Here is a 15743-nt window from a genome sequence, read left to right as displayed (position 1 = left end):
GCAACAGTAAACAGGATGAGTTACAGAAGTGGGCGATTAGGGGCAATGATGATCATTATTATCAACTATTGCAGCCATTATAATCCCTGCTGTCAGTATAGCTACACTAGAGTACAATATGTGCTCATGTGGATGGCCTAAGAGACTGACTCTTCATCATGGTCAGATCATCATTCTGTTTTCTGTATAATCACAATAATTTATCTTGCTTCAACTCTTATTTGAACTGTTTACAATTTATTGTGCATAATTGTATTGTGCATAAGGAAAATGGTCACTGCAGTTGATCAACTTTGTCCTGAGTTCAATTAAAAGCACATTTCCTGTCATGCATGCAGCTTGAGGTTCAGAGCTTCAGTTTATATTTGTGTTTCTTAGCCCACGCCTCCGTGATGAAATGAATCACGTTAGTGCATCACCTCTCAGCTCTCCCTTCCTCCTCTTCCAGGCTGCTCCTCTCTTGTCATGTTCACAATGCCTTACATCCCTCCCCTTTGGCTGTGACAAGAAGACTCCTCCCTCTCTCCCCCTCTCCCTCCCTCCCTCCCTCGTTCTGGATCCCTCTGTCTCCCTGCCGTGTCTCAGTGACCGTGTTTCTCTGCGCGTTGGGGCAGCCTCATTCTCTCCTCCAGGATGTCGGGCCCTCTATCCAGCACTCTTCTCCTCCTCCTCTTCTCTCTCGTTCTGCTCCACTCGCCAGCGCTGAGAGCAAAGGTAAGAGAAAAGCGCAGCGACAACGTGGGCATCTGTCCACATTTTTACAGCTGCCATCTCATAAAACAGGACTGAGGGGGGGTTAGGCAACTGTAAGGAAAAACAAACCGAGCCCAGACATGTGAAGGGGGATCACAGACCCATTTGTTGCATGATTTAATGTGGATACCCTCCAGCTAGCCTGTAATGAGTCATCATTTCAATCTGAAAGCGCAAATGTTGCTTGGGACATTGCTATTTCCCTGTCCAGGAATAGTCTTTTTAGTTGAATTCATTAAAAACTGAAAGTGTCATCCAAGTATATGTTTAGATGGGATAGTCAAGGCTCTTGTAAGGGAGGTGATATTTCCTCTAGCCAGTCTGTTCAAATCTAATTATAGATATCATGCTGGGTGTTTTCAGACAGATGGATATCTAAGAGATTGCTGAGTGGTGGTAAGGGAGGTAGGGAGACACAAACACAGACCCAGCTATGTCCTTTATTGCCAAGCAACAGCAAATGATCTACAGAGAGTCGGTCAGTAATTACAGGCTGAGATTGTAGACAAATAATTGAATAGTCTTCTATCTAAATTATCTCAGTAATCTGATGTCACAAATCCATCCTGTCATAATAGATCACTTTAAAATGATAGATCAAACTGTGTGTGTGTGTTTTTTGGTTGTTGTTTTTTTGGAGTATGTGTGTGTTTGGGTGGGTAGTGTACATAGAATAATATTTATTTTTTTAAGCAATGCTTCACTCCACTAAATTGTTATACAAAATGCAGCTATCTCTGTAATAGTGCATAGAAGTGTATGTGATGCATAAACAGTCAAAACAACTTTGCTCTTCCATCTGTCATTGTCACTGGTCTGGAGTTACATTCAAAGAGTTTGAAATACTCAGAAAGAAGGACTGTAGTCTTCTGGGGCCCTGGAGCTGTGTCTGTTCTAACCCACAACCTTCAGGATGCTGCCGTTCCCTTGCATGGACCATCTGTTTCTGACATTTAATCTGACATTAAGCGTAAAGGTTAAACTGGAGTTTTGAATCTGGCCGATATCATAGCATTATATATTCAGATGTAAGGTTTCATTTGTGAATGTTGATTAATGCATCATTATAATCATGGCCTGAAAAATGTGGAGAGACACGAAACAGAATATATTGTGTAGGGTTGTATTATTGACCTTGATAACATTTTCACAGAATTAAATGCTGACATTTTACAAGGTCATAAACACATTTCTATTGGAAGTTCATACTATATGTATTCCACTAATCTAGTTAAATAAAATTAAATAATTTCGTGTATTCCACTAATCTAATTTAATAAAAATCTAGTGTTATTGTAACTCTAGCAAGCTCAATGCAGCAAGTTAACAAACCAGCCTACAGATAAGTACCACGGACAGCTCCAAATGGACACTGGAATTGATTTTGTATTTGCACAGACATATAACATGGATAGAGACAAAGGTTGTGAAGCCCCTCTTTTCAAAGAGAAAAAAGTATTTTAAAGGCTTCACAATACAGGGTTAAATGGAATCAGTAAAGCGGTCTGGGAAATCTAATTTTCACAGAACATGTTGGTTTGCAGTGGGAGAGGCATGCTGCCATGGCAACTGCTTTCAGTGGGCATATGCACAAACCATTTCCTCCCAGTAAATGTGTGCGTATGTGTGTACACAAACACACACAGGTGCACTCACACGCATGCAGCACGCACGCACACACACGCACGCATGCACGCACACACACCTCACCACACATATCCTCCAGTTCACAATGACAGGAGAGAAACTACACAGTATATTTTATTTATCCTGCAATATAAAAGGAACTATAACATACAGCTGTATGAAAACTACTGTAGTAATTCATCTATTACAGTCTAATGCAAAAGGGATCATTTCATTCCAGCAGGAAGTAACAAATGAATTTAAAAATTGGATGGTGATTAGCTGCAGACACACTTAAAATAATCTAAAAAGGGAAAGGCAGATCATTCTCATAATATAGACCAACAACCTCAAACAAATCTTCATTTATCAATATACAACAAACCCTTAATATGAACAGATCCCTTGAACAGATGGAAAAGATCCATAGCAACCCACACAACATCCTCTCTTTCATCGTTAACTGCTTAACGACGCACGCCGACCCACTACGGAGCTGTGCGAACGTCATTGTGCGCCACAGTGACTCACCAGGCTTCTGAGTCACTACGCATGCACTCAGACACACACACACACACACACACATACCCATCCCTACCCCCACCCCAACCCAACCCCTCGCAAGGAGTGCACCTCCTTCACCTTACAGACGTCACACACAGATTCATTATTGATGGATGCTGCCTGCCAAAGTCTCAGCCACAAATCAGATGGAGGACGACTCAGGCCGAGCACAATGCGTCACAGCGCTTCAGAAATAGAGTATTCCCAGAGTGCACTTGAGTACACGCCGCTGCAAAAATACTGACATAGGCTGCGAGACATACTGAAAGCCCCCTTGAGCGGGAATATTTTTTATTGATGTTGCTATACTGTTTGAGCCAGTCGACATGCATTTCAGAACACACACACAGCATGTCACCATGGTAATTTGAGCAAATGTAGACCATGCCCCATGGCCATGTTACGTATGAGATGCCTCCACATTATAGGATTTTCAGAGCCTTAGGATATTAGTGCTTTTTTGTGTAACCTGATCCTCCAAAAGCAGTCTCCACTAAAAGGCATTTGCCAAAGTACAGTACTTGATTGAGATCAAACTCACAGTGGGTGATAAAACGCAGTGCTCCAGGCCCATTGTCAGTGGCCACAACTCTTCTTTCCCATTAACATCATTAGTGGAGTCTAATCACTAAAAGTATAGCCAGGGGGGATAATGTGTCTGAGTTACTGGGATACTGATTTCTGTGACTGCACAAGTCAACTTAAGTTGAGAGTTCTCTTTTCCTTCATTCTTTCTGCTCTAATGGTTATAACAACACATCTGCCTGTCTGTCCTTTGTGCCTTTTGGTCTGTCTTTCGTAGACACTTCTTCTGCTTCTTCATCTTTATCTCTTTCTCGCTCTCTCTCTCTATCTTTCTCTCTGTGTGTTTTTAGAGGCACTGAAATACTCACCCTCTAACTCGGCTCCCCAGACATCATAGGGACTACACAAAGTTATGCTGCCTCTTGCCATGTTAAGAAAATCACATTATACTAATACATTCAGGGCAGGTAGCTATAAGTCCCACGCCACCATACTTTTCTCTGTGCAAATTGCAAATTTTGCAAATTGAACACCAACTGTTTCTCTAATGCTGAGGCAGTATGACTAGGAAAATAAGGCGTTTCATTTCCAACTAGGGACACTTAAGCATCTAGCAAATCTGTACTGCAGTCAGTTCTCTGGATCCATTCTTGCACCCTTTGTTCAGAACATCCACCATTTTAGAAAAACCACCATACAGCTATTCACTACATGCATTATATGGGGAATAACCAGCATACAGTTAGTCACTATAGTGCATTATATGGGGAATAACCACCATACAGCTATTCACTACATAGTGCATTATATGGGGAATAACCAGCATACAGTCACTATATAGTTGACCATGTTGGGATTGAGTGGATGTTCCAAACACAGTGACAGTGCAGCTGGTCTGCGGTGGCCTTGCCTTTGTCCCGAGTCCTCCAGTGGGTGAGGGCAGAGCGTCTGTGCCACTGCTGGTGCTCTCTGACAAGACAGGATGTGAAAAGCAAACGTGGGCAGCAGTGATGTATGTGCGGAAGACGTGAGCGTGTGCACTTGTTTTTGACAGTGCCCCGTGAGGGATGGCACACACATCATCAGCACTGACACCAGAAGCACACCCAGAAGCACACACTTACACACGCACTCACATGCACACACACACACACACACACACAGACACACACACACACACACACACACACACACACACACACACACAAAAACACTCACACACACACACACACACACACACACACACACACAAAAAGTAAGACTGAGTCACTCAGCTGTGAGAGAAATGGAGCAAGGAGAATGACAGAAAACCAGAACAAGCCAGAAGCACGAGAGAGAGAGAGAGAGAGAGAGAGAGAGAGAGAGAGAGAGAGAGAGAGAGAGAGAGAGAGAATTATTAATACCAGCCTTGATTAAAATGACAAGGCTCTCAATCAGGCGGCTGCGGGAGATTAGAATGGAGCAGCTCGTTGCTGTGGGGATCATTCACGGTAGAGATCACTCATCGCTCAGCCAGCCACCATTGTTCAGCTCCTTCATCACTCACACAGAAGAACACAGATAAGCACTTTTCAGGCACCTGCAGAGTCACCATCGGAACCGCTTGAGTCAGGTTTCAGTTCCAGGGCCGGAAAAAAATGTTTAGAGTTTGTGACTTAGGTTAGGGACCTAAAGGAAGCACAGAAGAATGTGGTTGTGTTGACTTGAGCTACGGGTGGGATCTAAGAAATTAGTGTGTCCTCCGGTTCGAGAGGAAAGATCTATAAGTGTTGGAGCAATTTTAGCCCTGAGCAAGTGCATTTCCCAAATACTGGACACTAACCAGCTCATGTCCAGGTGGGTAGTGGTGCTCTAGTGCTGGTTAGGGGCCTAGGCTTCGAGATGGAACACAATCCCCAGGGATGCCCCCAGTGTGCCCCTGAACAAAGCCTGTAACCCCGAGTTGCTCCAGGGGGGACTGCCCCTGTAATTAGTTCACTGTCACAACAAATAATTAACAAATAACACAATGTCCATTTTACATCTTTTTTTAAGGATATTTTTTAGGCTTTTTGCCAATATGTCGATAAGACACTAGTGAGAGAGACAGGAAGAGAGTAGGAGAGAGAGATGGGCTGGAAATGAGGTCAGAATCAAACTCAAATGTGAGATGGTGCTGCCGCTTGCGCCACAGCTCCCCCCTCCCATTTGACATCATTCTGATCTGATTTATCTGTTATCATATAGCCGAGCTGTTTAAAGTCCAGCAATACATAATAAACTGAGTAATGACTTATAAGGGAGCACAAATACTGACAAAGAGTCTGTCCAGTGTCACTTGAATGACACATTCTCTAAATGACCTAATGGGGGATGCAATTGATAGAGCCTTCTGAGCATAATTACCTACTCCTGACTTCAGTAATTACTTAAATGGAGGTTTTAATTAACATGGAACAGGTGCTTATTCTTTCTCTAGTGGTGTGTGATGGCACAAGAAATCCAGCTGACAGTACTACATACAAGTAGTTACAAATGCAAAGTACTTCTATTAAAATGTAGAATTTTGACAGCTATATCTTGTTTAGTTTGTCTATCTGTTTCCTTCGTCACTGGCATAGTTATATAAGCTTTTGGGAAGGTGCTGTGCTAATGGCCATGAAGTTGTATCCCATAAAATATGAGCAATCTTCACACTTTCTTGCAATCTGTGGAAGTGATTTACAAAAAGACCCCGAGCTTAGCACTGCTGAGGAAGATGGGATTGGAGTTTAGTCGTCACAATCTCATGGGAGGCACTGACGAACTGCAGCATGCAATCTCTCACTTGCGATGGTCAAGGGCCCAGACTAGATAAGCATGTACTGATAATCTTAGTAATCTTGATCAGTGATACATGTAGCTGCAGTATTAGTTGACTGGATTTACAAAGGAATTGTAAATCCATTCCACTTGAAAGGGTGGTTATTGTACAACATGAATTCATGTCTTTGGCTGTTGCAATAATAGAAAAGCTTCCACTCATCTGTGAAATTCTGCTGAAGGACGATTCAATGTAGCTCTGAGGGGCAACATAAAACATACTTTATCTCTGAATACATCTAATCAAGAGCAAGTGTGTGGTTGAGAGTAGAATCTGAGTCATGAATGAATGACCTGATGCGCACAAATGCTGAGGCCATTAGATGTGAATCACGGCTTTCTAAGAATTCATGTCTAAAGGAAGTAGAGGAAGCTTTGGCTTTTGCAGGGGGGGGGGACTGGAGCAACCTCCCTCCCTCTGAGTCTGAGCCAAGCAGCTTCTACATCCCTCTAAAAAATATAGGCTACTAAAGAGTCTAATTTCTTCTATGACCTCCAGCCATTTTAGTCATTGAAATACCACATTTTTGCATTTTACTTTTTTTGTAACATTATTGTGATGATTTCTTGAGTTTGACCTCCATGTCCGATAAGACATTTGCTGATGTAGGTGAAACACTTTTTAAACCTTTGGTGGAGCTCATATACACACATTAATTCTTTTTGGTGTTTACAAAGATTGAGTGCATCATTTTATCTTCATTAATAGGCACAATGTACAGGAGATTACTGACTCATAAAAGCCAGTGATTGTCAGGAGCTGTCACCTGATGTATCTCTTTTATATAGATTAGTGAAGCACTTTTGTTCTGTGATATCACATTTTTTGCCTCTTCATAGTTGCAGTTAATTTGTTGTTTTCCTCTCTCTCCCCCCCACCCCCTCTCTCTCAGCCATTGTCTGCAGCTCATGGACGTGGACGAAACTTCGATGGCGGAATGATGCGCGTCCGACGGGACCTCCGCGACTCACTCCCCTACGAAGCTCAGATGATGTCATACTCGCCGGGCGTTGAGATGAAGGTACGCGCCAGCGACCTCTACAACCAACCAGACGCCTGGAAGGCAAAAGGCCTGAGCCAGGCTCTTCAGCAATTGGTGGAGAGTGACCAGAGGCGGGACCAGGAGGCAGCCTACCTGGCTGGCATCATGCGCCTCCTGAGCCAAATCGACGCCAACAGCCAGGGAGGTGCCCAGGAGGACGCAGAGGACGCCGGGGACTTCCAGGGGCCCTACCCGCCTGACTACGATGATACCGAGCCAGGCGTGAGCATGGCCAAGCCGCAGGCGCAGGGAGCCTGGCAGGATCTCCTGGACCCCCAGCTCACCCAGGCCCTGCTGAACCGCTACAGGCAGGAGAGACTGCAACAGGAGGCAGCCAATAGGATCCCAGAGCAGAGAGAGCAGGACCGAGACCAAGAGGTCCTCAGGTAAAATGACACGCAAGCTCACACAGGCCACCACATCACAGATGAGAGCAGCTGTAATGGCCTGAATATGGAGTACGTATGGTATTAAGGGATTTTGGTCTGCAAGACTAATCAAAACAAATATAAATATATATGTATATGCAGATATTCTGTACCTATCCCAGGTGTTATTTTGAAGAATGCATAGTAAAACCAACAAATTGTGTCCAATGCAGGGCATACATATAGGATGTTCCTCTGCGTAAGAGCACGTTGTAAATCATTACTGGTCTGTTGGCTCTGTTGTACAGATACCTGGTGGAGAAAATCCTGTCGAGCCTCTCCCCGGGCAGCTCCCCGGGCAGCTCCCCCAGTCCTTCAGGGGGACGTCGGGCGAAGCGAGACGTGGACGCAGTCGCTGCTGCAGCGAGTCGCAGCGGCCCCACGCTCAGACGCTCCCGCCGCTCCCTTGACTCCCTTCCGCCTCCCCAGAACTCTGACCAGGTGTCGCTGCTCCGGGTGAAGCGACTCGGGGACGAGGACGAGGAGGCTGCCGCCTTGGGGGGAGACGTGGGGCAGCACAGAATGACCTCCCAAATCGTTGGCCTTCAGAGGATGAAGCGCATCGATGTGGAGCCCCAACCGGCGAAACACAGCCGCAAACGCCGCTCCCTTGCCTACGACCCCAACCTGCTTGCCCAACACATCCTGCAGTATCTACCCCAGTAGAGACAGACAGACAGACAGACAGACAGACAGACAGACAGAGACCAGAAAGAGAGAATATGTTTTGCCAGCCTCCATGTTCGTCCATTTTATGCAGCATCTCTCCACAGCAAACAGTTCTCCTGCACACTAAATGCAACATTAATGTCATAACCTGCTGAGGCGCACCGTATATAAATGTATTTATGAAGCTTTGTTTGTTCAAAAGCAACAGCCCTCCAGGGTGGAGGAGGGAATGAAATAGCTTTATTGGGTTTTACCGAGCTTCTTGAGTTCTTTTGTCAACATCCCAGCAGTGTATTGGTTGGTTGGTGTGAAATGATTTCAATATAACTGGCCGTAATGTCCGGTCACACTTTGTTGGTTTTGTCTCTTTGCTTTTCTGGCAAGTTAATGTGATGATGACACAGTTGCATTCTCCTTTTTAGTAAGACGTTTCTGTTCTAGAATCCATGAAATTATAATGATTGCCTCCGAAACCAGTTAAAAAATTCATGGCACCAAAATATCTTAAATGATTAAGTCATTACAATACAAAGAACTTGAAAGTGTATAACATAGCTGTTCTTATGTGGGTCTTCTTGTGTGAGTGATGCTCACAGCAGGAAGGAACCCTCCTACAGCGTCTACCACAGCCTGTGCACGTCAGTGGCTATATCCAAATCAAGACCACAGCTGAGAGGGGTCAAAATGGCAATGCAATTCCAATCGATTCTCCACCCCCACCCACCCACCAACACACACACACACACACAGTTAGGTTTGACAGCACTTCAGACATATTACACTTCCTACTATCCAGTACACCTCACAGGAACTGAATACGCAAACACAACTGCTGGAGTTGCTCTGGTACCAGACTAATAGCTTACGCACTTGTCCATTTTCCTGTCTTGGATTGTGGTTATTACATTGTGCTTACAGTTTCACTCCAAGAACAGGGATTTTTGACAAATTCATATCACAGAAACATATTTATTGTTTACAGTGCGGATATAACACAATTGGCACTTAGATTTTAAAGAGGAGAATTTTCCTCAAACAGTACACAAACAGTAAAGTTACTGAGTTAACACAATAAAGACATCGACAAGTTTCCAACTTTTGACTCCCTAAAATAGTCTAATGGTCTTGTACTCCCACAGTCTAAAATAGTCTAATGGTCTTGTACTAAGAGATGAAGGCATAGACATCTTAGTTGGCAGGCACAAGATCTACATATTCACAGTTAAGGTGAGCACAAAGATTATGATGGACGTCAGAGCAAAGACTCAAAATGATCACACCAAATGTATCTTTGACAACAGAACAGCTGTCTAAAACATGTCTAATGCAGGCAGTGAATTCCTTATGCATTTTTCCTTCTCTCGTCTCTTTGGCTAAAGGGTATGGGCTTACATATATCCAGCTTGATGCGTGCAACACACGTCTACTCTATCCTGACTTGCTACCGTAATGCCAGCTTGCCCAAATGGCCTCAGCTAAAAAAAATATATAAAATTAAAAAAAAAATGTCAGTGCTTCTCCCCTCACTGGATGTGCAACCTCTAGAAATATCTCGTCTTGCCCACGAATCTTGAGTTCATTGATCAATATCTGTAGATCAATTTTTGCTGTCTCCTCTTAATGTGGCTTTGTTCGATATTTGTGTAGTCTAAAAACTGATACAAAAATACATATCTGCACACTTGTCCTACAGCAGGATTGGTGAAGGTTATAATAAATTCTGTGTAAATTCACTGAACTTTTAGCTTAAAGGTTTCTGCAAAAATATAGTTTGTATAATTCACAATATCCTTTTTTGCAGGCAATCAATATGAAAATAAAAAATTAACTAAAAAAAGTGCTTTGTTCTTTAATAAACAGATTTTGATATGACCTCCTAAATGTATAAGGGAATGTAATATTTTTGAGTATCTTCAGACCATTTATTGTAACATTTTCCCTAAGCACAACTCTCAATAATTCCTTTCTATCCATGTATGTTCTTCGTGTAAGTCTTTACAAAGTGTCTAAAAATCTACAAAATAATATCCATTTTACGGCTCATGACATTCAGATGGCAAACCGATGAACATGCACAGTAACATACTGTAAAAACATTCAAACATACAATACTGCCATAAACAATACTGCTGACTAGTAGTATTTTTTTAGCACGATTTAACATGACAAAGACGTAACAGGCATTAGGGTCGACCCCAGTTCTCACCTCACTTCAACAGCACTACTTATTGCATTGATGAGGATTAAACATGTATGATACGCTAACTGAGTTTCATAAACATACTAAACACTTGCATCTCAGACCATGTTTTGCAACATGTTTATGGTTTTCTCTGTGTGAAGTTGGAGCTACCTTAAAACAAAAAGCAAATGCCTTCCTTTATGAAGACGAACTGAATCAGGGTAGAACATCAGTGGCTGTCTCCTCTCTCCTCCACTCTCCCCCACTCCCCTCCATAGCCACTGCAGAACAAGATCAACCACAGCACATGTCCTCCATCGCCACTCGGCTCGGATACAGTTGCTAGGTGACCGTTTCTATGCAGAGAGATTATGTAATTGGGGCACGTGGACAATGATGTAACGGCGGGGCACGCCTCCTTCGCTGTTTTTTTCCTCCTCTTCTTCCTTCCTTGGTAATGAAATGAGGGGATTGTAGTGTGAAGGTGAAGGAAGGACAGTGATCAAAAGCTGAGAAATGAGAGAGGGAGCGAGATGGAGTGCACCAAGAAAAGAGGAGAGGATTAATGAGGGGAAGAGAGCAGATGATGAGAGAGAGAGAGAACAAACACAAGGGGAACAGAACAGGACATCAGGGGAGAAAAGCAAAGAAAACAACACCATTACTTGCCACTGCCAAGCATCAATAGGCACTTTTGTATTCAAGGTCGTCCAGTCTTAAGACCAATTGCCCATTATCCTAATGGAATGGCCAACTCATACAGTTAACCTTACCTTACCTTTTGGCACACTGATTGTCCTTGGCTCAAACTGTGGTCTATGGTGACAGAAGTAATCCTGTAACTGAAGACAAATTGGCAGTGTACAGATTAAAACACATGTTTAATGAAATGACACATGCTGTCATTTCATTGTTATAAGCATGACATGAATGACAAACATAACAAACAGCTATTGCTGAAAGATTGCCTCTAGGCCAACCATGACAATCATTCTAAAGATATAGCACGATAAGCACTTGCAGTGGTTCTTGGGGCAAGTCTCGCGACCCCCTTCTCTCCAACCAGCGAAATTTGGTTTCGAAATGTTTGCGAGATGGGCATTGGAAACAGAGGCATCATTGCAAGGGGCGCAGGTAGATACAGTATATGAGTTTGCGTTAACAGAGTATCCACTTTCTGAGGAACATTATGGAAACACTGTGAATTGGAAGCCTACATCTACGGCTACTGAATATCCCCGTTTTTAAAACAGGTTGGTCTAAAAACCTTCAGAAAAATGTCTTCAATGCAAATCATTTTGCGACCCCTCCAATATGTTTGGCGACCCCCAGTTTGAGAACCACTGTGCTAGTGAAACCTATTTGTTGCGCACAGAGGCTGCTTTGTTGGTGGTTTTGTGTTGTCCTGTTTGGTTCGTTGTCAGTATTTGTTGGTAGAGGACCCATCATGAGTGTGGAGGGGGTGAGTCTGGGACGCCAGATATCACTGTTGAGTCTTCTGTAGGTGTCGTGGGCCTAGTTCAGTGAAACGCCTATGAAGGAAGGTGCCTGCTTGAGATAACCCCAGTGAAATGCTCTTAAGGCTGTTCTGTTGGTGTTGTTTTTGTTAGTGATTTGTGATTTGTTAGTGATTTTGGTTTTGACGGTAAATAGGCTTAGTTGTAGATTGACCGCTGTGTGAAATCCCCTACCTATAGCACGGGAACTTAACATCTCTGCTGTGTATATTTGAAATAATAATCCGTTTTTTTTAGAAATGCATGCAATGAAAATCTGAATGCAATAGTAGATGAATACAGAAAAATGAATTTAAGATAAAGTTTTGTCATGGTTCCTTTGAAAAACAACCTCTAGGGTTACAGTGTAAATATTATTATTCATGGTTATTATTCACCCTTAAATTGGACAGTATTTAGTATAACACACAATCATCAGAGTGCCTCAACCTGCCTGCAGTCTCCAGTGTAATAAATATGGCGACTCTCACAGCTTACCATCCTTTGCATCGTCGGGCAGGAGGGCATCCTGTCGATTTCCCAGCACAAAGGCGAGCGTGGCCAGTATGGCGGCATCCAGGATGCCCAGCATGGCCAGCACGTATGCCCAGTGCACGGTGCAGTTTCCGGGGGAGAAGCTGCTCACGCTCTCCCCGCAGAGGGCACGCATCTCGGCACTCTCCCAAGAGTCCGGGAACAGCACACAGGCCAGAGCCAGACAGAAGCCTGTGTGCATACAAGAGATAGATAGAATGGTCTGTCAGCATTCCATGGTGTAGTTTACACAGAATGAAACTGAATTGCTGCTATATGTGTCAAAGGTTTATAACATGACGGTCTATGTAGTCTAGTACTATTTCAGAAATGAGTATTAATATTAAATAGAAAAATTGAGTTAAAGATTAATTGAGAAAAAAAGATTATGGGGGGCCCTGTGGCGCAACTGGGGTCATTTGCTGATCCCACCCCATTCCTCTCTCTGCCACTCGCTTCCTGTCAGTCTATTCACTATCCTATCTGAATAAAGGCAAACGTTGTTTGCAAACATTGTTGTTCTCTAACAGACAGGTTAGACACATCCCCTCATCACATATGCATGAACACACCTGCAGTGAGCTGTAGCCAGGCGCATATCTTGTACACCGTGGCGGAGTTGCAGAAGCGGAAGAGACACAGGCAGCCCACAGACGCCCACACCATGGTCAGTGAGATGCACACGAGCACGGCCGGTGACTGGAAGGCCGGCAGCGGCGTGAGGGTGCGCAGCGAGCCACGGCACTCGGGCACGGGCCAGCCCGTCTCCAGGCACACCTCGAACAGGCCCAGCGTGCCGGCCGGAGGCGGTGGGGTGCCGGGACGGTAGTGGAGCTGCCGCGTGCCCACCCACGATGGCTGGATGAGGATGACCACCTCAATGACGGCGAAGCAGAGCGTGCAGACGGCCCACAGCACGCCCACCGCCCGGGCGCTGCGGATAAACTCCGTCTGGTAGAGGCGCGCCACCTCCGACGTGTGCACCTGCATGGCTGTACAAGTGGACACAGGGTTTGAGGTCATTAGAGATGTAGATAGTGTCTGAAGTTTAGCATATATGATGAGAGCATAACAAATTCACAGGTAGAAGAGAGGAGGCTCACTATATGAGCGTTTGTAAGGCTCACACAATACATATGCATGAAACTATCAGGGTCAAGGCTACGTTTAAAGAACTGCAAAAGATGATGAATCAAAAAGACCAAGTAAGAGGAAACAACAATGGTATGTGCCATATACAAGCATGCAAACAGAAATGTGACAGGTTCACAAGGCTCAACATGGTGTCAAGGTTAAGGTTAAATAACTGTGAAAGTCAAGCTATAGAGTGAAGGTTGATAAATACATTATCTTAACAAGTAACAACAAATAATATGATGGTACATGCCATACACAAGTATGCATATAAGAATGTGACAGGCCCACGAGGCCCAATAACATGCTGATAAGAAGGGTCAAATCTTAATAGTGACAATCACAAGAAGACCCACAAATATGCACGCCAGGTGTTAAAATGAATGTGGTTGCACAACAAGCACAACAAACACTAAGAACATCCTTCAGTAAGGGATCAGGCTCTCCTGGCTCAGGGGCAGCGGATTAATGGCATCCAGGGATGGATTTAAAAACACAGGAAAAAGACACAGCATATATAGGATGTTTGTGGGTCAGTCCATAAACAAGAGACACCAAACTAGTGGCAGCAGAATCACACACCATAGAACACACCACACCAACATGAAATTAGGAAAATGATTGCGTAGAGATGCTTTGGAACCAAGGACAGCAGAATCATGACCAAATAAACATGCTTGATGAGCATATGAGCAGATAATGAACACAGTTGGTGGATGGTTCCTGTGAGTGTGGCGATGACAGAGAATGAGATACACAATGGAGCAAGGGAGGAAACGACAACAAAAACAAAAGCCGTAAACAATCACCTCTCCTCTAGGTACTGCCTGGCTGCGAGTCTGTCTTCCAAAAGCACACGGAGAACGAGAGAGAGAGAGAGAGAGAGAGAGAGAAAAAAAGCCAAAGAAATCTAATCACGGGTCGATTACAGGGAGCTGCATAGTCTGGTCAGAGATGAAGAGGCGGGAAATGACTTCAGAAAAAAAGCAGGAAAAGAAAACAAGCTGAAAGAAAATAGTCTCCTCCTCCCTTTTTTGGATCGGTGACGATGGCAGGATGATCGGCATCAGCTACAGGCCCACACCATTAGCACCGGAGAAAAGGAGAGATGAGAAGAGAGGGGAAAAAGGAGGGAGGGAGGGATGGAGGCTTGGCATTAGAGGAGCATGGGGGAGGGGAGGGGTTTTCTATGCCCAGAGACATCAGTGCACAGACACACACACACACACGCATACACTGAAGCACGCGCACAATCTGCTGCAGTGCTGTGCATCGATGCAGAATGGCGAAGGGAATGATGGCTCAGCCTGAGGAGCAGGAGGGAGAGAGAGAGAGAGAGAGAGAGGAGTGCTATAATTCAAAGCTCTGCCTCCAGAGCCAAAATGTTAGCAAGGGGGGAAAATAACGATAGGGTGGAGGAGAGGACAAGGAATAGAAGAGATGGGATGCATGTGTGTGTGTGTGTGTTTGACGGAAAGGGGAGGTTGTGTATGTATATGTCTGTTTGTATGACAGAAAGAGGAGATTGTGTGTATGTGTGTGTGTCTGTGTGTGACAAAAAAGGGGGTAGATGTGTCAGTGTGTGCATGACAGAAAAAGGAGAGTGTGTGTGTGTGTGACAAAGAGGGGATTAAATGAGCCTGTGTGTATGAGTCAGGAGTAGACACAGGAGACGATTTGTGTGTGTGTGTGTGTAAGATACAGATATGTATAACAGAGTGTGTGTGTGTGACAGGGGAGACAGACACCTAAAGAGATGCACCAGCAGTGATTTATTCCTCCGTCACCGATCTCCCCTCCCTTTCTCATTCAGTTTGGTATCAATTCCAACAGGGGGCAGGGGGCCACAGAGCAATCCTGCACAGCAGCAAAGAGAATAAACAATCAGCCAGCCTGAATGAACTCACCATGCTGAGAGCAATCTGTATCAGCAGTGACTCTGCATTCT

At 44.3% G+C, this 15743-nt stretch overlaps 2 protein-coding genes across 3 annotated transcripts; one reads left to right on the top strand and one right to left on the bottom strand.

The window, feature by feature from the left end:
* The first annotated feature begins 554 nt into the window (after positions 1-554).
* Positions 555-8803, top strand: pcsk1nl (proprotein convertase subtilisin/kexin type 1 inhibitor, like). The gene is made up of 3 exons (XM_048241725.1): positions 555-714; positions 7203-7738; positions 8029-8803. Exons 1-3 carry the CDS (start codon positions 634-636, stop codon positions 8444-8446), a joined length of 1035 nt encoding a protein of 344 aa, XP_048097682.1. The 5' UTR covers positions 555-633; the 3' UTR covers positions 8447-8803.
* Positions 8804-9404: 601 nt separating this feature from the next.
* Positions 9405-15044, bottom strand: lhfpl4b (LHFPL tetraspan subfamily member 4b). 2 transcript variants are annotated; one of them, XM_048241727.1, is made up of 5 exons: positions 14605-15044; positions 13234-13653; positions 12626-12853; positions 11405-11473; positions 9405-11140 (listed from the first exon to the last, which is right to left on the bottom strand). In XM_048241727.1, the coding sequence occupies exons 2-4, from the start codon at positions 13649-13651 to the stop codon at positions 11448-11450; spliced, it is 672 nt and encodes a 223-aa protein (XP_048097684.1). In that variant the 5' UTR covers positions 13652-13653; positions 14605-15044; the 3' UTR covers positions 9405-11140; positions 11405-11447. The 2 variants fall into 2 exon arrangements, with proteins under 2 accessions (XP_048097684.1, XP_048097683.1); XM_048241726.1 differs by having other exon boundaries at positions 11410-11473; positions 14605-15042.
* Between the last annotated feature and the right edge of the window lie 699 nt (positions 15045-15743).

This window comes from Alosa alosa, chromosome 4 (genome assembly GCF_017589495.1).
Source record: "Alosa alosa isolate M-15738 ecotype Scorff River chromosome 4, AALO_Geno_1.1, whole genome shotgun sequence".
Classification (NCBI taxonomy): domain Eukaryota; kingdom Metazoa; phylum Chordata; class Actinopteri; order Clupeiformes; family Clupeidae; genus Alosa; species Alosa alosa.
This window is presented reverse-complemented; position numbering and strand designations above follow the sequence as displayed.